The 20,211-nt window shown below is 49.3% G+C and overlaps 6 protein-coding genes across 6 annotated transcripts; 3 read left to right on the forward strand and 3 right to left on the reverse strand.

The window, feature by feature from the left end:
* Positions 1-117: 117 nt before the first annotated feature.
* Positions 118-1,615, reverse strand: EDB93DRAFT_1241687 (Asp-domain-containing protein; the record flags this gene model as incomplete). The annotated part of the gene is made up of 6 exons (XM_041451910.1): positions 118-194; positions 248-502; positions 556-854; positions 909-1,154; positions 1,214-1,292; positions 1,342-1,615. 6 exons carry the CDS (start codon positions 1,613-1,615, stop codon positions 118-120), a joined length of 1,230 nt encoding a protein of 409 aa, XP_041305617.1.
* A 176-nt stretch (positions 1,616-1,791) lies between these two features.
* EDB93DRAFT_1293977 (uncharacterized protein) lies at positions 1,792-3,774 on the forward strand (the record flags this gene model as incomplete). The annotated part of the gene is made up of 9 exons (XM_041454593.1): positions 1,792-1,932; positions 1,986-2,035; positions 2,090-2,109; positions 2,160-2,250; positions 2,297-2,429; positions 2,477-3,044; positions 3,097-3,210; positions 3,260-3,648; positions 3,700-3,774. 9 exons carry the CDS (start codon positions 1,792-1,794, stop codon positions 3,772-3,774), a joined length of 1,581 nt encoding a protein of 526 aa, XP_041305618.1.
* On the reverse strand, positions 3,700-15,607 carry EDB93DRAFT_1329829 (uncharacterized protein). Its single transcript, XM_041455152.1, has 20 exons — positions 15,486-15,607; positions 14,723-15,432; positions 14,545-14,673; positions 14,369-14,496; positions 13,915-14,315; positions 13,423-13,862; positions 12,654-13,373; positions 11,518-12,599; positions 9,466-11,467; positions 6,476-9,415; positions 5,914-6,423; positions 5,758-5,862; positions 5,511-5,711; positions 5,259-5,461; positions 4,969-5,206; positions 4,831-4,917; positions 4,601-4,778; positions 4,399-4,550; positions 4,173-4,346; positions 3,700-4,113 (listed from the first exon to the last, which is right to left on the reverse strand). The coding sequence occupies exons 1-20, from the start codon at positions 15,559-15,561 to the stop codon at positions 3,991-3,993; spliced, it is 10,599 nt and encodes a 3,532-aa protein (XP_041305619.1). The 5' UTR covers positions 15,562-15,607; the 3' UTR covers positions 3,700-3,990.
* Positions 15,608-15,853: 246 nt separating this feature from the next.
* EDB93DRAFT_1158869 (uncharacterized protein) lies at positions 15,854-17,245 on the forward strand (the record flags this gene model as incomplete). The annotated part of the gene is made up of 3 exons (XM_041449975.1): positions 15,854-16,088; positions 16,186-16,872; positions 16,925-17,245. 3 exons carry the CDS (start codon positions 15,854-15,856, stop codon positions 17,062-17,064), a joined length of 1,062 nt encoding a protein of 353 aa, XP_041305620.1. The 3' UTR covers positions 17,065-17,245.
* EDB93DRAFT_1158870 (thioredoxin-like protein) lies at positions 17,246-19,203 on the forward strand. Its single transcript, XM_041449976.1, has 6 exons — positions 17,246-17,517; positions 17,568-17,705; positions 17,761-17,844; positions 17,898-18,689; positions 18,742-18,822; positions 18,883-19,203. The coding sequence occupies exons 1-6, from the start codon at positions 17,351-17,353 to the stop codon at positions 19,133-19,135; spliced, it is 1,515 nt and encodes a 504-aa protein (XP_041305621.1). The 5' UTR covers positions 17,246-17,350; the 3' UTR covers positions 19,136-19,203.
* EDB93DRAFT_1158871 (Mss4-like protein) lies at positions 19,204-20,209 on the reverse strand. The gene is made up of 7 exons (XM_041449977.1): positions 20,050-20,209; positions 19,913-19,986; positions 19,728-19,858; positions 19,542-19,667; positions 19,441-19,494; positions 19,368-19,383; positions 19,204-19,317 (listed from the first exon to the last, which is right to left on the reverse strand). Exons 1-7 carry the CDS (start codon positions 20,106-20,108, stop codon positions 19,271-19,273), a joined length of 507 nt encoding a protein of 168 aa, XP_041305622.1. The 5' UTR covers positions 20,109-20,209; the 3' UTR covers positions 19,204-19,270.
* Positions 20,210-20,211: the final 2 nt, after the last annotated feature.

Genomic DNA, 20,211 nt, shown 5'->3' on the forward strand with positions numbered 1-20,211 from the left:
TGTGAACAACCCAAGCACTCATAATTGAAGTTTTCGAACTGTGCGGAAGACATGCGTTGTGTCGCATCGTGGTATATATACCAACTTCGTCATAGTATGAGACTGCGTAGGAACCCCTCATACAGCCTTGGCGAACCCAACAGCATCCCGGCCAAGGTCGTAAACCGTATAGTAACGTCGGAGGAACACATCACCTGGATGGACTTATCAGAAAAAAGTTCGTGGTAAATATATTTGAATCACGTACCAATAATCCACAATGAACCTCCAGGCAGGTTGATATCCATACCGGTGAAAGATGAAATGCACGTGCCCTGAACTTCCAATACGTAGTCGCTTCCCTTGAGTGGGTAGGGTTTGCCGCCGAAATAGAAGGACATTTCTGGAAGGGATGGAACTTTAGCACAGTCCACTTGATATTGGCCATTCCAGGACTTGGTAGCGCCAATTTGCGTATTGAGCATTTCGGCAATGTCAGTGGGAAGGGCGATGAGGGAGGTGCCTGTATGCAAGCTAGTGAGAAATTGGAATAAATCAGATAGATAGGGGACTTGCCGGTGTCGATAGCAGCGCCTGTCATGTCAAGATCCAGTACATCGCTTCCAAATGCGACCTTCTCAAGCTCAACTTCCCAGTATGCCTTGCGGCGGAGAGGGACATAGTCAATGCTACCAGTGTACGCGGCGTGATCGACACCACCAAACGTGGCCTCACCACCATCTGCTTCTGATTCACCAAGGCGGAAAGCAAAGACAGGCTCGTCGATGAGACCTTGGTTAATCATGTTGTAGAACGGAGGAACAATGTGGTTAACAGAGATGGTATCGTAGGCAAGGCCGAGAATACCGTCGAACCTTATTCATGGGTCAACCGCAAGTCACCAGTATTTTCAAGGGACTTGTACATACTTGCCAAAGGCAAAAGTGAGACCAGGCTCTTTGGTGGCCTCTGCGAAGTCCTGACCACGAATGGTGAGGTCACCAATGGCGAGAACGTCTGAGGAGACGTAGCCCTCCATGGAGCCAGTGCCGTACTGGATGGAGAACTCAGATCCATTGGCCTTGTGCGTGGAGGAAGAACTAGACTCGTATTTAGCATGAAGGAAGCACGCAATGGATGTGCACTTGGAGCTGGGGACCCAGAGGTTACTCGACCTAAAAGGGAGTACATGTTGAGAACACGACAAAATAAAAATAAAAGGAAATTTCCTTACCCAGTGTCAAGAATAACCTTGAATGACTGAGGGGGTGTGCCGATGAGGATCTCAGTGTAATACTGAGCGTTCATGAAGTCTGTATAAATGTGAGCATGACAGCAAGAGAAGAAATGGCAGTCACATACTGGTGAGGGGGACGTCGTGTCCACCATTGATAACCTCCTGGGTCCAAAAGAGGTCATCTTCACCAGTTGGTGGACGAATGTGACGGCCAGCACCGCCAGCACCTAATAAAGGTAGCTGTTGGTAAGGTGCTGCGCCATACTTCTCCGCTAGGTAGGCAGTCTCTAGTGCATGACCTGGGGATACTTGTGGTAGCTTCGTAAGCTTTAGTTTGTGAACACCAGCTGAAGCGAAAGGAAGGAGACAAAGCGTTGTGGCGAACGCGGAGAGTAACATGGTGTAAAGAGAAAGAGGCGCTGTGAAGTTCGCAGCAGTTACGGTCTTAAATCGGGCTGACGTCTTCCCGTTGGCATAATCCAAATTTGGTTATTGCCGGGACTAAGTCCGGGAGTATTTCTCACGGACGCTCGCCACGACTGACGAGGTTCGGACAAGGCTCGGGCAGTATAGTCATGAGTTCATTGACTAACGTAGAACGTCTTTTGCTCGCACAAGCAGTGTACGAGTATGGCGCAAATGCTTGGCAGCAAGTCTCAAGGTTGCTCTCCAAGCATCCCATCATCTCTCGCCCAAAGACCTTCTTTTCAGCTAATGTCAGCCCGTTTCAACTTTTTACTATCTATGGCGTACTCAGATCAAGTTGTAGTCTTGTCGCGATATATATGCTCGCCTGATGAGTGATGCTCAGCTTGAGTGGTGAGATGCTTGCGCTAACCCAAGTTGTATATGTCCTCATGAATGTCCATGTAGCACCGAGTCTGCTCCACATGGTAAGCTCAAATCGAATACCGCTCCAAAATATTGCTTAAAGTGCATATAGCCCTTGTGAATCTCAAGCTTGCCCAGAAGTTCTATAGTGCACGTCTCCTGGAATTGCGTGATTTAATTGCAGCAGAGGAAGTCAAGTTCAAGTGAGTACTTTACACGTATAGTTTCCATCGTATTAACCCTACCCAGAAGTATCGTTGCAGAAATTCAGGACATTCGGGCTGGCAAATGGGACGACAAGATTCGTTCCAAGCTCTCTGGGGCAGAATCTGAACCCGATGCAGAAAACGATGCTGCACCTGCACAGAGTGAAACAGCCATCGTGCGTACCTATGACCGTTCTATCTTCAGTCTAACTCAATTGTGCAGGAACCCGAGGTCTCACATCATATCCATGAGCGAAAATGTGAACCTACCCCCCAACCAGAAGAAGAGGAAGAAGAACCAGCCCCTACGCAGGAACCCGAGTACATTGAACCCGGTCAAACCCCTGAACCAGTCCCTGTGGAAACAGAATCCCCTCGCCCGCCACAAACCGAGGAACACGAACCTGGGAATGAAAATATTGAGCAGCCAATCGAACCCGACGAACCCATAGCATTAACGCATGAAGAGGAAACAGAGCAGTTTGAATGGGAGCACCAGCCTACGTCTCCAGACGACGAGGCAAGTGAGATAGAGGCGATACTGACACCTAGTGCCCCAGAGGGGTCCGTTGAGGAAGACGCAAGCCAACAATCGCCCGAACACGGGGAGGAATCGCCTGTTCGTGAGGGGGAATCGCCTGTCCATGAGGAAGAAACACTCGAAGGTGAAGAGGAGGCGGCATCCCCCACACATGACACCGAACACTCCCACACTGAAGCAGACCAAGAAACATCCATGGAAGTCGATGTGGAGCAGGACTTGTCTATTTATACCGAAACGAGTTCACAAGGTGTGTTTACATTGAGCTTAACAAAACCAAGTCGGTAATCCATATTGCGTAGCCAAACGCAAGGTGGACGAAGTGGAAGTTGACGACGGCGAAGGTGCTGAAGAGCCCAACAAGAAACGTTTACGTGAGGAGAGCTCACCTCCTACACCAGGGGAGGAGGAACAAGGTTTGTGCCCTCAAACGAATTGAACATCAGCTAACCAAAGAGCACACAGTAACTACACGTCCCCGACGCGATACAACAAGCAGCGAGCAACGCCCCTCCACACCCATCCAATCCGGTCTATCCAGCTCCACTACCCAAACTATAACCCCAGCTCAACCCATTCCTCACAAGCGCTTTCAGACCGTCATAGGCCTCCTACACTCTCAAATCTCACAACACCGCAACGGTAACATCTTCCATAATCCTATAAAACCGACTGAAGCGCCCGATTACCACGATATCATCAAGCGCCCCATGGACTTGAAGACCATCAAAGCAAGGATAAAAGATGGAGTTATTAGAACCTCGAGAGACTTTCAGCGGGATGTGTATCTAATGTTTGCTAATGCGATGATGTATAATAGGCCAGGGAGTGATATCGCATTGATGGCGGAAGAGGTAAGTATTTTTCTTTGACAAAACTTTTTGAACCTGAACTGTTGTTGGTAGATGATGCTTGAGAGCGAAAATCACATCAATTCCTTCCGACAAACAGAAGGTTACTTGCGCAATGTCCGCGCGTGAACCGGTGTTAGTGGACGTCCACATGAATTACGCTGGAAACGCTTCTCGCACGCTTTGCTCGGATGTCAGAAAAACTAGTCATTGCTACAAGCGCTAAATATGTTATGTCTAGTGTACAACGTGCATGTATGCAAAGCAATCAACGTCCAGCACAGCAGTCAAGCAACGACAAATTATAAACGATCGTTAAGCAACATTCAGATAACATTTGATAACCTAGAACCACGGATGGTACACCTCGCTCATCCTCATCAATTGCACTGGATTCGTGGCCGTCGATATTAAGTTGGTAACAGTCTGTATTACTGGTATACCACCCATATTTGTGGTCGATTGGGCCTGTGCAACGACAACTTGATCAGACAAGAACTTGCATATGGTTCATAACTTATACCCACCGTCTCTCGCTCGATTTTACATGCCATGATCTCAGCACGTTTCACCACACCCTCAATGTTCGCCGCACAGCTTGTCCGGAACGACAAATCGAATGTCCACGGATGTCCTTTTCCGTGCATCCACGTCATTACCTCATCCCGAGCGAAGAGACAAAGTTGTTGCTCAAGACCAAACTGTGTTGGCCATGTCAGCGGATGAAGCCGAAGATAAAGGAGAAAACCTCACATCGGGCTCGGTAAGACATCTTCCAATAACCATGATACCTGTGGTCAATAATCCCTCGGTAAACACAGGGCCCAAAAACCTCTGCATATTCGGGGTGAAGCGGAAGGGCACCGCATCATTGGATGCGAATACAGGCGCCTGACCTGCTAGACCTGTATTCCCAATTAGTAGCCGATTCGATAGTCGGAGGTGATGAGCATACCAGGCAACATTTCACTCATCGTCATGAGCCCTGTCGACCGAGAGAGATGGAAACGTGAGGGCGCACGGCTGGTGAGGCAGAAGACAAAGGTCATGAAGCTCGTCGTGGCAACTTGAAGCGCAAACTGCTTGCGCATGCGCCAAAGGTCTGCGGGCGTGGCCATGGCACTTGTCATATACTGGGCGCGAGGACATGAGGTACTGACTACATAAAGAGACAGAATGACTTACTTTGCACAGAACATCATCTGGAACAAGTTTGCTGCCAATTTCATCCATGATATCTTTTCGGAGGGTGAAGTATTCCGCTTTGCTCGGCTGTTGCGAAGGTATTAGAATGAGTCCACGACGTGTTGCGAATGTACTTACCGCCCTGCCACTTTTTTGCTTGAATTCTAGTAGTACGCTCTTGACTTTTTCACCAGAGACGAGTATGGGGTCTTCACGAGATAAACCAGCTTCCTCGCAGTGATGATCGTATATGTCTCCGAGTGTGATATACGACGAATCTGTCTGCAGGAGGCGGAGACTGGGGCTACAGGAGATAGCAGCTGGAATATGGAACATCAAATTTCGCTTGCGAGATTCCTTCCTGCGGATCAAGGCACTATAACAGACAAGGTCAGTAAGTAAAGCATGTGAGCTAGGAACGGCCTCGCCAATTGAAAGTGCGGAACACCTGCGTCAGCCGCTCCTCCCTACGCCAGTGTCGGCCAGAAGGAAGCTGAACTGAGAACGATGTCCGAGAGTTGTCGTTGCCATGCACCGTGAATCTACGCCAGCAGTAACCATATGACCGACAGTTCTCGAACTTGGGTCCAAATTGCTGGATACGAATGAAGTTTTGATTGCTATCCTTATCCTATAGCAAAGTGTAATGTCAAGTCGACACTATCAAGCGCGCAACTTACCTCGGTGTACTGACCCGGAACCTCAATGTCGTCGAATTTGCCGTATTGGAACTCAGTGAGATAGTGGCTAAGGAGGTCGAGAGACTGGATGCGTGGTCGAGAGTCAAGATACTTCTCCTGCCGGTCCCTCCATTGCTGAAGCTTTCGGATGTACTCGTAATGTGTGAGTTTACTCTTGACAAAGTCTTCTTCATATTCTCGCTACAATAAGGTCAGCCTTGTTCTTGTTCAAGTAGGAAGAGTATACCCTAGCCGATCCAGTCAAGTTCGCAGCCATCTTGGAAATATTTTGTACAGTGTGTTGCTGAAGCTGCCCGTCGTCCTCCGTTGTATTCGTCCGCATAACATAGTTCTGGAAGTGCGTGTTTCACGTTTGTCTGTGGGTAGCGCATGAATCACTTACCTGCACAGCGTCCAGCAAGAGCATGCAGATCAACCGATAAATCTCTTCTTCAGGGGTAGCTTTGAACCTCTGAAGTATCTGATCTACCATAGTCTCCATGCTCAGAATAAGCAGCGGGAAGGCCGTTTTAAGAATCTGAACGACCTCATCAACATGTTCCCAAGATTGACGGATAACATAGGTCGGCTGGGTGTCAGAAGCACCTGAAGCACTTTGAGCGGAAGAAGTGGCGCCCGTGTTTTGTGCGGTAGCAGGAGTTACTTCTGTGTTAGACTGGGCTTGTTGTGCTTGGGAAAGCTGAGACTCGAGAACGTCGCCCGATGAATTCTCTTTCTTGATTATATCTGCCTGGACCTCTGCCGTGGCGTCTTGCATTACCTGGTCGCCGTCAGAACGTTTGTTTACGTTGGCAGTCATTGCACTTTGAGCCCGAGCTGCTGCCGTAACCAAAGCTTGCTTCTTGATGAATTGCATGTCCTCCTTCGTCGTCCGCAATGGGAAAAATAATGCCTACAACCAGGATTAGCTCATCACAAGCAGTTAGAATCGATCAACCGAATACCTGGGGAAATAACTTGGCAAGGTTCAACAGGATATAGCGCGCTTGCTTGACTTCACGTTGACTGATAGAAAGACAAAGCTGTGGGATGAGTGATATCCAATACCAAAACGCTGCCTCGCCCTTATAAGTGTCGAACGCTCGAGAGATCGTAAATTGCGCATCATCTACACTCAACAACCAGAGCACCCGAGTCAGTAGGGGCCGACTCTTTCCATTCTTGTATTGTCCAGCTGCCTGGAGATAGCAGCTGACAGCATTGGCAGCGTGTGACATCTCGCTGGGGAACTCCTTGAACATACGGTCGTTATACCGTCCCCATTCCGCCCATGCTTTGGCTTGAGACATGTCCATCTGAACTGCCTGGCCGAAGGAGTGATTGGCGTCGTCATTTCTCCCACTTCTCGCATGGAACATGCCCTTCAGAGTAAAAAACTCGGCCTTCTGGGGATTAGAGAAGTACATCAAGTTTGTGTTGTTGATGACTTCTAGTCCTGCTTGCAGATCGTTTGGTTTCTGGTAGTGGCAGCGCGCTTGCTCTCGTAGTTTGAGAAAAGCTTCCGATATCTCGATATTTGGTAGTGTATAAATCTTGTTCAATGAACTGAAGCAGACGTCGAGAAGATCATGCTTCCTCGCAACATGGGCAAAGCGATTGATGATCCAAGCCGTTTCATGGTACCCGCGATAGCCCGAGGTATTGAAGTTGCTTGTTGCAGAATTATTGCTCTGATTGGCATTGGAGATAAGAGGGATATACGCCTTGTTGATTGCGTTGAAAACATTCTGCCTCCAAGCAACCAAGTCACTCCATATGCTGATGTCGTCTTGCAGGTTGGGAAGGCGCTCTCGCCAAGCCTGTAGAACCATCTTGAGGTCCGAGGACTTCTTCTCTAGATTCAGAGCGGTGGTTGTAGAGAGAGAACCAAAGATCTGGACGGCCTCTTGTAGCTCAACAAACTGCTGGAAGTGTTGTAACAGTGGAACATGAGCAGCCGACATATGAAATGGAAGAGCAACCCATTTACGCAGCGATAGCTGCATTGCATCTTCAAGGATCTTCGTGAATTCGGTGTTCTTTTCCAGCGCACCAGGCACTTTCAGAAGAGCGATAAATGCCTCGAAAACTCGCTTTCGCGGAGTTGCGACATCAGGTAGCTGATTAATCTGCTCCTCCAACGATTCTTTCTGATCGGCCCAATCTTTCGTGCGCCACGCACTCTCAAGCAGGAGCTCCTGGTTTCCTTCGCTCTTCGCTAAATCATGCAATGTGTCCCACTGCTGGAGTTTTTCTGCTGCGAGCATCCAGTGGTCTTCCCAAAGGCAATACTCCACTTCTGAGAATGCGATTTGGCTATTCTTCGCCTTCGTCATCGCCCCTTCATAACAGTTTGAGGCAAACTCCCACATGCCATTCTGTTCAAATGAGAGCGCCATATTCGTCTCGAGGTGGAGGCATCGCCGGCGCCAAAGACCATAGAACACATCCTCCTCTGATAGTTCAGCATAAACCTCTGCGAGCGAATCATAAACCGTGTCTTTCACAGCGGGATCATCATCTTTGATGGAGTCCAGCGACGTCTCCAAGATCTCCATCCCAACGTGCCATGCACCGTATGATTTTGCGAGGTATTTCACTAGGTAGGGTGGCAGGGTCATAGGAGGAGAGCAGGCGTGAATACCACCCAATAGAGTTTGGATGACATTGGGGCGCAGCTCGAGCTGCTTGGCATGAAAGTCCTTGCCCAGCAGGTTAATCATGTGGAGTGTCATGTCCGCCTGTTCTCGACGAGAAAGACACGCCCACGCCGCGGGAAAGACCGATAACCAAGTGTCGTGCGCAACTTGAGGGTCAAGGAATGCCAATCTCTGCATGGCACGAATGACGGACGCTGCACTCTGTCGAGTAACGAAGTGGCCATTTAAGGGTACCATGCTGATCCTCCGCTCCGAAATCAATGGCACTTCGCCGTCAACAGCTCCGAGAAGGAGATGGAGTGCAAGATAGATCCAGTTATGGTCCGCGAGAGGTTCCCAATTCTGGACTCCCAAAATATATGCTAGACGACTTTGAAGAGAACGAGGGATGCTACTGTCCAGGAGGTCCATAAATCGTTCTCTGAGCACAGGATCTCGAGCACGACACCCAAGGAGGAAACATTGTTCCAGTCGAGACGTCAAATCACTCCTGCGTAATGAAGGTTCTGTGTAAATATCGTAGATGAGCTCCAGGTAGCTGTGGAATAGCGCATCGCTGCGGGTCTCAAAGCCTGCCATTTTCTGCAGCACACTGACTTTATCCTTCATTGTTGGATACGCTTCGTTTGTGTGAAGGGCCCAATCGCGCATAACATCAAGTGAAAAGTGACACAAAGTGGGACTCTTGGATTTCTCTGTCAGCGCAGTGAATGCAGCAAAAAACGACTTCCGATGGTCGCCGAGATGTAGAATGGTAGCTTTGCAAATCTCGATGATAGAGATGATGAGCCGGACACCATTTTCAAATCCGTTGGTAGTCGGGGTCGAGCTGACGTGGTCTTTGGCTAGTTTGCTGAAGAGGCGTAAGAGGGATGCGCTGAATGGCTGAATGCGCTCCGCTGTCACATGTACGACGGATTTGAGCATGAGGAGTATTCCACGGAGAGCGGTTGTGTTCGCCAAACCATCCTCAACTGCTGTATAGACCCAGGTATGGAAGTCTGACATATCGCCCTGTTTCTCGTCTCTATCAGGCAAAGGGAATAGTTGCAAGAGATGTTCAAAGATAGGATGAAGGGCGTCATGCAAACCGGGATCGTCTGTCATCAGGCCTTTGCGAACCAAAGATTGCAGGATAGTGGCATTAGCCAGATACCAGGCATCATCCTTATCTGCAGCGACAACTTGCAGCACTTTTGCAGCGCTGAGGGCTTGGTTAAGGTGGGGTTCCGAATCAAGTTCAGTCTGTACGGCGGCATTAGCATTCCACAAGTATAGAATGGTAATGCATATACCTGTTCCAGTGCACGCGAAAAAAAGTTCAACTTGACGGTCACATCACTCCAACCTGAAGGCGCGACCATCTTCTGCAAAAGCGAAAGTGCACGAGGCAACAAAATGGTCCTGGATGTTGGCTCTAGAGGAGAGGTTGCAAGGCGAACGAGGAAGCTGACAATACTTTCTCTGAAGGGAAGGGGGGTGACCCATGTACTGGAAGCTCGGGATAACTCAGCATGAATGCTAGAATCCTGCGACTTCTGTTCCCAATCAAAAATAACCTGGGAGATATCTATGGAGAGTATACGAGATTCACCGGACGCCGTGCCAGAGAGACCGAGTTTGGACAGCGAGTTGACCATGTGCGGGATGAACAGTGCACGAACGGGATAGAATAAATGCGGCTGGCGGACGAGAAGTTGGTAGATCATGATGATTTGCTGAAACCCATTACCCTCTTCTGCGAGTAAACGTCGAGTTGTCCTAGCCCACTGAGGATATCCTGCATCATTACCACCGGAGCGAGGAAGAGCTGGTGCAAGAATATCCAGCGCTTGCTTGATAAGGAGTTTACCATCTGTATGAGGAGGACGGAGAAGACCCGTCCAAGCCCGGAGAATAAATTTCTGTGGGGTATCAAAGGCTTCGAAGAACCGTGCAGCTAGGAGATACGCCGTCTGCTTCACCACTGCATCTTCACTAGTGATATAGTGCCATGCGCAACGAATGATATCCTTTTTCACATCTTCAACGAGCTCCGGGAAGCGATGTACTAGCACCGTGGTCAAATGCAGCAACTCGATCATGAACATATCATCGGCACCCGGGAAAGAAGTCGTGTCGGTCATGGGTTGCCAGATCACTCGGTGAAGAGATGTTACGAAGTCCATGTCAAGCAGGCCCTCCTTGTTGAGACCACTTGCTTGAATTAAGATAGTCGGCGTCAGAACAAAACGCAGGAAAAAGGTTTTTTGAGCCCATGGAAATGACGTGTCTTCGAACCAAACTACGAAGCGTGACAAGACATTGCGGCGATAGAATAGGTCCTCATTCAGCGCAACGTGTCGATAGAGGAATTGTGTGAGTCGTGTCAAATCCATCGCGATGTCGCGAGTGTAGATTGCAACGATGTCGAAAAGCAAGTCGACGCGAGGGGTTCGCTCCAGCGCTTTCATGAAGATTGACATGATTGAAGATTGCCGGTGAATCGCGTCAGGGACCATAACTTCATCTTGTTCAGGCTGCAGTGGCTCTGAGCGCCATATTCCGAGGAGGACATCGATTATGTATTCGTTGTCTGCAAGCCAAGTTGGCTGAAGGTCTGCAAGGTCATCAAAGAGCAGGAGACCAGGAAGTAGGAGACTCCGTTCGCCGCTTTTCAAGCAGTGCTCGACTAACGCTTGCGTACGAGACGCAATCTCACGCTCCAGATTGGGAGCAAGCCTTGCTTGAAGGATGCTTCTCAAGGTTCTGACATGACGGGGGAGCTGGAGATGGCGCATGAAGAAGTCCATCGCCTCCCCTGGGTAACGATCTAGATATTTGCCAAGGGGCTCGGAGAAAGGACTACAGCCAGAAAAGTGCATCTGAGCTTCCGTATGGACTATGGCATTAACGAGGTGTTCCAAAAAGATGTTCGCTGCGGAAGGGAGAAGATGGAAGATGTTGGCCAATCGGACAAGCTTCGTGACGCCTTCATTCTCAGCTAAGGGAAGCTTCGAAGATGCTTGTAACATTTGGGGGTCTGCGACGATGCGGAAATGATCCAAGAGCTTATGCCCGATCTCAACTTTGAAGTAGTTGATCAAGAGCTCTAGTAATCTCGCAAGTCCCTCCAAGCCAGAGACCGATAAACGCTTAGGATCTGCAAGGTTCATCAAGATAGGGCGCAGGCCTGTCTGCAAGAGCTCTTTGGGGAGTCGGCTTTGATGTGTCAGAACCATACGAAGTCCTTCGTGCGCAACTTCCTTTACCTCCTGTGAAGGGGAATACAAAGACTTAAAATAGACGCCAGTGACCCTGCATCATACATGTCAATGGCGCCGGAGACAATGGGAAGCATGACTGACCTCTGTCTAGTTTGATGTTGCTTTGAAAAGAAATCCGTCATAGGCATAGACGCAGTAAGGAGCTTGATGCAAGCTACCCTAAGCTTGATAATCTCGAGAGATCCTTGGCGAAGATTTCCACGAGCGAGCTGGACGTCGTCAGCATCGGCGAGTCCGAGAGTTTCATGCAACAATCGGAGCAATTCATCATTTAGCTCCGGAAGGGGTGGATCGAGACTGACACAATATCGAACTGCATCAATCATGCCTACTTGAATGGGAAACGATAACGCCCTCAAAGGTTTGGTGTATATTGCTGTCAACATGCGATCCCGGTGCGGTAAGAGAAGCTCGTGAGCCGACTTGCCAGTGAGCTCAACGAAAACATCAATGCAGATTTGTGCTGCTTGGCGAACCACTGGGTTCGAATTTGAGAGCTCTGAGAAGAAGATACCGATGATGTGGACTAGCTTAGCACGAGCTATGATGGGGACGTCCGCCATGGCATCCAAATTCGTGTAGGTAACACGCAATACGCGTTTAAGGACCTCAATCACGTCGGTGACATCGCGGGGAAGATCAAAAGGGAGATCCTTCAGGATGTGGAGCAAGGTTCGCACAAGCTCAACTTCACTCATCCATTTCATACCGATATTGGGCAGAAACGTCAAAATCCTGATTCCAATGCAGCCTGCGCTCTTCCGCACCCATGAATCGTCAAGGCAGACGGCACAGAAGCGCGCAGAGATTTGGACCAGCATAGGAACAACGTCCTGTGCAGTAGCACCATTCTGCGCGCACATGACCACCAGGTTATTCAAGATTGACGTGACAAGTTCTTCACCCTTGTGCAATTCTTCGATGTTGTCACGTGAAAGAGCGCAAGGCAAGGCCTCCAAGTACGACGAAAGTAAAGGACTGGGATACCGCTTGAGGCCAGCTTCCTTAGTGGCGTTCTTGCGAAGCTCCATCGAAAATACAGTTCGAGATAGCTCACGAATGAACTTGTCTGCATCGTCCTTTACTTCGGGCATGTGTATCGCATCAAATATCGCTTCCAGCGATTTGACGAACACCGCAGATTCGTCCGGTCCATGGTCATTCTGTGATACACCATTAAATATTAGTCAAGTACGACGCTATCCAAGCTTGCTTACATCATGCAGAAGGGTGATAATACAAGTCTCCAATAACGAGTATGTTTGGGCACGATAAGCAGGTGCTGCCTTGCGCAGAGTTCGGACTGCTAAGTTGATCATCGGAGCCAGCTTCACGTTTTCCATCGAACCGCCGAAAGAAAGAGGAACGCTTGCGGCCTTCGAGAATGGGTTGTATTCGAGGGCAGGCTCTTTATACAACAAACGGCGATTGCGTCCACCAAGCTTGCCAAGAATACGAATGGTAGTGTGGGCATGATGATGACTGGCAGGTAGTGGTTTTAGGTGACTATGAAGCGCTTCCATGAGTTCTCGAAGAACGGTGTTGAGAGTCGGATCAAGAAAATCGGGTGTCAGATTGTCGATACAAAGCTCAAGGGTACGAAGACCTTGAGACACGAGCTCAGGAGTCCCACGTAGCGCGAGTGCGAGGGGGCGCATAAGATATGTGAGATGGGGTAGGAGATGTGTGAGGCGCAATGGCACCGTAAGGCAAAGTTCAACGATCATGTCCCTCGCGTACCCTTCGGAAGCATGCAACTGGCGGTTTAGACTTTCCAACATATCGGGAAGGAGAGGTAAAACCTCTTTATAGAGAAGCTCGTAGCGACCCCCTCCTCCGCCAATTGCGCGAAACAAGCCTCTCAAAAGATGGTAGTAGTTGGTTGACTTGGAGGCTTTGGCAGCGAGAGAGAGGGAAACAATCCATGATGAGTTTAGCTAAGTGCGCAGCCAAAATGGGTTCATTGGGCACAGGAAATGACGTGACTGCGCCAAATGCCATTTTGAACAGCCGGATGGTGATGACCGCTGTCTGATCGTCATATTCCCCAAGAAGTGACAGACGGTCAATGAGGAAACGAAGGACGATCGCTACCAGAGTAGGCGAGACGTTTTCACGACTGAACAAAATTTGGCAAATTTGTAAGAGTGCAGGCCTCTTGCGAGCTGCTTCGAAAAAGAACTCAATTTTTTGGGTCCAAACCTCTTGGAACACATGCAGATTAACCTCCAGCAGGACTGCGCTAAACCAGTCCATAGCCTCGGTAGCGTCGCGTGGCTCGGTATCAAACAGGGCCATACATCTCATGCAACTTTCGAAGAGACGGAGAATCAACGTGCCTTCGGGGACTGGGGCATCACATTTTTTCAATCCCACGAGGCAAACACGGAACCCATGAAGGAGGGTTCGGAAGAGAAAGCGACATTCTATGACCAATGACATCAAAGCGTAATTCGTGCACATCAAGAGACTTCTTACCATGAATAACCTCTTCTGGCTTCTCAGTTGCATAAGCCGCACCTGCAACAGGTCGCGTCTTCTCTATCAGCAGGAAATCGACACCTTCCTCTTCGTCATTTTTGGCTTTCTCTAACCTCTCAAGTGCGTTGTCCAAGACCACTGTCATTGCCTCGACCTTGTCGACACAAGTCTCGAACATGGCAGTCAGTACCCGTGCGGCACCTTGAGCGGTGTCCTTGGTTGTAATATTCTCGATTAGGCCGAACATCATCTTGGAGAACAGCGTATGCAAGTTATGACTGAGGTACGGATTATGAATCAACGCGGAATACAGCTTCGCCACACGCGCGAGCTGATTCGCCGAGAGGTCGCCCCGGACGTGGTGTACAAGGTCCGCGACCGAGGCGTAAACCGACGGACTGATTCGTGATGGTCAACTATAACTCTGTATTGGCCGATCGACTGAACTCACCGCAAAGTCTCTTTACTACCCACACCATCTCCAAGCAGAATGCGTTCATCAAATAGTTTGTCGATCTGTGGTAAAAGAGCCTTCCTATGCTGCGTGCCAATCAGATGCCGCAGCACCACTATCAGATCCTAGAAGATGTATTAGGTCTTGTAACGTTTTTGATTCATGCAACTCACCTTTCGTGCCTGGATGCCGTTTGAAGGCAAGTCCTGCATTAATCGGAGAGCAGCAAGAATAAGCCTTTCTCCAAAGGAATCGAACTGTTCTCCAAAGCCTCGCATGACATATGCAACATAGGATACCATCTACGCAGTGAGTAATCTCGAATGTCGAAATTGTTACAGGGACGCATACCTTGATTTGCCCGGTGATAAAATCCATATAGGCTTGAGGATTCTTTATGGAGGGTGCCATGCCAGACCAGTAAGATCCCATGGCTTCATGATCTTCTCTAGCTTTTTTCTGAGCGGGTGATTCTAGGCCCAGAACTTCGAAATTAAGACAGAGTGTTGCTTGAATAACGTGAAGGACAAGGGGGCGATGGCTCTGAGAAAAAGTGACAACTACCATTCCCATCTCGGCGAGGACTTTGAAACTGCGAATGCTGGGAAGAACGACATTGGGATCAAGAACAGCGGAGTCCTCGCAAAGTGTTTCAAGGACAAGTCCCCTCATGTTGCGAAATACGTCTTGAAGAATTCCCATGTATTCGGCAACCAGCTCCTCTGTCAGCGATCGAAATGAGCGTAGAAGGTCGATAATAATTTTGCATGCAGTGACGCCGTTTTCTTCATTATCATGGCGCAAGGCATGAAGCATGCCACCAAGCAATGGCAGAGCCAGAGGCCGTATAGTTTCCCCGTAGGGTATGCGATGTATGATTTCAAGCAGCACGCGCCTGAATTGGTACTCCATGGTGTCTTTATGATATGCAGCTTCCCCAGTGTTCAGAATTTCCAAGAGAACCGGAATCATTTGAGGGAATACTCGCGCAGATTCAGCATCTCGGACAGTGTCTATCATTTCTCGTAGCTCGCATGCAACATTGTGCTTTGTTTTGAGATCTATGACCAGTATTTCAACAACAAAGAGCTGAATTTTATCGCGGAACACGTACCTATGCCAGGGTCTGCAATGCGAGCAGCCCGCATCTCGAGGTCTGCAGCTGTACCCAACTGCGGTGTATTGTCCATGGTGAACAGCAGGAAGAGGTCCCAAATTGCATCAAGCTGATTCAAGCCAGTAATCTCAGGCTTGACCCAGAAAATGTGTTTGGCTCAATGTTTGGTCAAAATTCACGTGATTTTCACGTGATGTAGTGTTACCTCTTCCAGACCCCTCATTCGGGGGTAGCCTAATATTTATTATCTCGATGGTGCGACTGTATTAGTAAGTAAAGGTGCACCACGGGATGAGTACTTGGTTGTGACATGTGAACTGTGACTGCAGCGGCGGATTGACACTACACTAGGACCACGATCTACGATGGCGTCCTCTGAACTGTTGAAACAGATTCAGATGGGCAGGAAGCTGAAGAAAACCGAAACACATGACCGGAGTGCTCCTGTGATTGACGGAAAGGCGAATGGTGGTGGTGGTGGTGGTGGTGGTATTGCTGCTGCTGCTGCTTCACGTGGAGCGCCATCGATGGGAGGAGGACCTCAACTTGGTGGATTGTTTGCTGGAGGTGTTCCTAAATTGAAGTCTAGTAATAATTTGGGTATGTCGGTGTCATTCATCTTCTAATGCTTCGATTGACCTCCCACGCTAGGAAAGCCATCCCCTACTGCTAGGACATCTGCACTTCCTCCTGCTAGAGGTCCTCCTCCTGCACCTGCACCACCCGTGCTTCCTAATCGATCTGCTCCTTCACCTGCCAAACCGATCTGCTCCTTCACTGCCAAACCGATCTGCATCATCACTGCCAAACCGATCTGCTCCGTCACTACCTTTAAGATCTGCTCCTTCTAGAAATACTCCCACACCACCTCCCCCACCGCGTCGACCACCACCCCCTGCAAGGACAGCCGTCCCTGCTCCTCCTTCTTTCCCGGCCCGTCCACCGCCACCACCTGCTCGTCCTGCCTCTTCACCTGCTCGACCTTCTTCTCCCCCTGCTAGTCCAGCACCACGTTCTAGTCCTCCAGTTCCGCCTGTAAGGAAAGCCCCACCTCCTCCTCCAGCCAGACCCTTGTCAACTACCGGCTCTCCGGCTCGAGCAGTCCCCCCTCCACCCTCTCGTAGGCCACCTGTATCCGAAGGTCCCAGAGCTCCTCCAGCTCGTATCCGACCTTTGTCAGAAGCTGGTTCCCCTCCACAATTTCCGCCTGTACATCGCCCTCCACCTTCCCGTCCACCTCCCCCTCCGTCTGCTCCTCTAAGACCTCCTGTATCTGCCCCTCCTAGACCCCGTACCGTTTTAACACCAGTCATTGAACCTCCCGCTTTATCTGTCGAACGGCCCTCCATAAATGGTAGTGCTAGGACACCTCCATCTCGCAAAAGTAAGTTGTATCTGTGCTCCACTGTGGGCCATAATTTATCATTGTTCACCAGTACCTTCTCCCCCTCCAACTTCTGGTTCACATACATTTCCCGTAACTGATTTCCCTCAGCCACGTCCGTTCGTCTCAGCCACAAGGCAATATGCCAATGGTCGAAGCACTGGCAGCGATTTCGACCTGTCCACTTTATAACCTGACCCTCGATGTACATAGTCTTACTCTAATCGCATGATACATGATACATTGAGCTTTGTTGTCAATATAGTTGCTTGGACTCTAAATTATACAGTAGACTACGTGGCACTCGAATTTGTTCCAAAGCAGATTATCCAGAATACAGTGCCACTTGGCACTGACGACCTTCATTAACAAATCGGCAATACTAAATCGCGCGAGTGACACGTATACACCTACTTGCATTATAAAACCTGCTTCGTTACACTTTATTGACAGTCAACTTTCACTAAAGCATCGTCCAATGCGCCTCTCTTCTCTCGTGTCCGTGGCCTCCGCCATCGCTTTTGCCTCTTTGGCATCAGCTGAGGACTCTGCTGAGTCCTCCGATGTGCTCGTCCTTACAAAGGACACCTTTACTTCTGCTGTCAACTCAGAGCCTTTGATTCTAGTCGAGTTCTATGCTCCATGGTACCTTTTCGTTGTCCTTCTGCGCAAATTCTCGCTGACTGTCGCTATAGGTGTGGCCACTGTAAAGCTCTTGCTCCCCACTACGAGGAGGCGGCCACCGCACTCAAGGAGAAGGACATCAAACTTGCCAAAGTCGACTGTGTCGACCAGGCAGACCTTTGCCAGTCCCATGGCGTCCAGGGTTACCCGTAAGTCCATATCGTTTGAAATCTTCCTTCTCGCACACTGACCATCCCTGCACAGCACCCTGAAAATCTTCCGCCACGGTGAACCCACCGAGTATTCCGGTCCCCGTAAGGCAGACGGCATCATCAATTACATGCTCAGGTACGATATCTACCCTTCCGTCACCCGTTCTTCTCTACTAACATTACCCGTAGACAAGACCTCCCTGCCGTTTCTGCCGTCACCGCCTCCAACCTCACTGAATTCCAAAACGCTGACAAGCTCGTCGTCCTTGCCTATGTCTCTACCACAGCAAAGGCCCCCGCTCCCGAATTCAGCGCAACAGCAGAAAAGCTTCGTGACGAGTATCTCTTTGGTATTACCTCTGACGCTGCAGCTATTGCAGCTGCAGGCGTCACTCCCCCCGCCATCGTCGTCTACCGCAACTTTGACGAACACGCCACCGAGTACCCGTACCCGCCATCTGCAGCTACCACCGCTGAGCTCGAAGCATGGGTTCAGCAGCTGGCTATTCCTATCCTTGGTGAGGTGAACGGAGAGACGTACGCCATGTACGCTGGCAGCGGCAAACCCATCGCATACTTGTTCTTGGACCCCACAGACGGGAAGAAAGACGAGACGATAGCTGCTCTCAAGCCTGTTGCTGCCAAGTACCGCGGCAAGGTCAACTTTGTATGGCTAGATGCGACCAAGTTCGGGGATCATGCAAAGGCTTTGAACCTTGCTGAGCCCAAGTGGCCAAGTTTTGTCATTCAAAACATTGAGGAACAGCTCAAGTACCCCTACGACCAGAACAAGCCTCTGGAGGCTGAGGCTGTGTCTGCTATGGTCGGCGAGTACCTTGCCGGGACGCTTCCTCCTAAGCTCAAGAGCCAACCGATTCCTGAGAGTCAGAATGAGAGCGTGTTCACGCTCGTCAGTGACCAGTTCGATGAAGTTGCGTATGATGAGTCCAAGGATGTGTTTATTGAATTTTATGCTACCTGGTGCGTTGCAATGGTCATGGTTCATGACACGTCTCATTCAAGACCTGTTTAGGTGCGGTCACTGCAAGCGCTTGAAGCCCATCTGGGATTCCCTCGGTGATCACTTTGCTGATGTGAAAGATCAGTTGACCATGTACGTCCACTCCTTTCCTCCAATATTGTCAACAACAACAAACCTCATTCATATTTGCAGTGCAAAGATGGAGTCCCAAGAAAATGATCTCCCAGCTTCAGCCCCATTCCGTATCAGCGGATTCCCCACCCTCAAATTCAAGCCTGCAGGATCACGGGAGTTCCTTGAATACAATGGGGACCGGGAGTTGGAATCTCTCATTGCGTACGTGCAGGAGCATGCCAAGAACAGCTTGAAGCCTTCTGCCAAGGCTCCTGAAAATGAGTCGCAGGCTACATTTAAGGCACCGCAGGAGGTCCATGACGAACTGTAATTTGTGTGCAGTGGTTTCACCTCTATTGCTATCTTATCTCTTGCATGTATTCAATATTCATGAGAGCGCAAAGTGGAGCAGATTCGTATGATTGCTCTAATATAAATGGCGGGAGGCATTGATTCAACATAAGTATTACAGTTTGACTTCCTTGAGACCGTGCTTCCAGAAGGTGAAGTAGGCTGTTGAGGTGTGATGATCATGATGACGGTGCTTGACAGAAAACACGTACGGGTAACCCCATCCTCCTGAGATGATAAATCATTTGAGAATACGACATCGTTTATTCTAACATTGCAACTCACCCGGTAGTTCAACAGGGCTACCATTCCATCAGGGTTCATGTTCTCGCCAATGTACTGAAATTTCGTTCGTTAACGCTTATAAGGGGCAAAGCACAACGTACGAATTCATAGTCTTTGAAATTACCGACTATCTTCTTGGCAAAGTCATTTGCTTTGGCCTTGAATTCAGTGACAGCATTAGGATCTCCCTTCTCTGCCAATTTGTCCGCTACAGCCTTCATGTAACCCTAACATGAACATCCCCATCAATTTCGATCTCCATAGGTATAGCAGTGATGACACGATACCTTGAGATGAGAAAGATATGCTTTTTTATCGTAGACGGTGGCTTGAAGACGGAAGGAATGGGCGATGTTGTTGACTTTAACCGCTCCTTCCTCGAGTACCTCTTCCTGTTCTTCAGCTGAAGGGTTAGCACCTAGAAAACCAAGTAGATGAGCCATGTTCTTTTTTCTTTTGACCGGACGCATACCGATATCGACATCGCCCTCCTTGACTACGATCATCTGACAATCGACTTCATAGGCGATGTTGTCTATAAGTTTCCTGGTTTTTTTTGTAGTAGTCAGTATATGATAGTGATAGGCGAGCGCCAAGATTGGAGCATACATGGGGAACGCATCGGAAAACATCTCATCGCCGGAGATGATGTCTTCGTAAAGAAGCATTTTCGAACCGATATAATAAAGGTGTAGAGAAAAGAAAAAGGGGGTTCCGACGAAGGAGATCGAAGTTGAGGTAAGAGATATCTTCGAGCCTTTGATCTTTATG

Source organism: Suillus bovinus (genome assembly GCF_016758785.1).
Source record: "Suillus bovinus strain UH-Sbo-P2 chromosome Unknown EDB93scaffold_46, whole genome shotgun sequence".
NCBI classification, from domain to species: domain Eukaryota; kingdom Fungi; phylum Basidiomycota; class Agaricomycetes; order Boletales; family Suillaceae; genus Suillus; species Suillus bovinus.

Bases quoted from the DNA above. Each gene is read 5' to 3' on its own strand.
- EDB93DRAFT_1329829 (XM_041455152.1), bottom strand. From the start codon at position 15,561: ATGGACAATACACCGCAGTTGGGTACAGCTGCAGACCTCGAGATGCGG. The intron at 14,316-14,368 runs GTGAGTTCAGTC...ATCACGAATCAG, and splicing joins GGTAGTAAAGAGACTTTGCG to TCCGTCGGTTTACGCCTCGG. The intron at 4,551-4,600 runs GTATGCTCATCA...TTGGGAATACAG, and splicing joins GATGAGTGAAATGTTGCCTG to GTCTAGCAGGTCAGGCGCCT.
- EDB93DRAFT_1158870 (XM_041449976.1), top strand. From the start codon at position 17,351: ATGCGCCTCTCTTCTCTCGTGTCCGTGGCCTCCGCCATCGCTTTTGCC. The intron at 17,706-17,760 runs GTAAGTCCATAT...ATCCCTGCACAG, and splicing joins CATGGCGTCCAGGGTTACCC to CACCCTGAAAATCTTCCGCC. The intron at 17,845-17,897 runs GTACGATATCTA...CATTACCCGTAG, and splicing joins ATCATCAATTACATGCTCAG to ACAAGACCTCCCTGCCGTTT.
- EDB93DRAFT_1158871 (XM_041449977.1), bottom strand. From the start codon at position 20,108: ATGCTTCTTTACGAAGACATCATCTCCGGCGATGAGATGTTTTCCGAT. The intron at 19,987-20,049 runs GTATGCTCCAAT...AAAAAAAACCAG, and splicing joins TTTTCCGATGCGTTCCCCAT to GAAACTTATAGACAACATCG. The intron at 19,495-19,541 runs GTACGTTGTGCT...ACGAAATTTCAG, and splicing joins ATTTCAAAGACTATGAATTC to TACATTGGCGAGAACATGAA.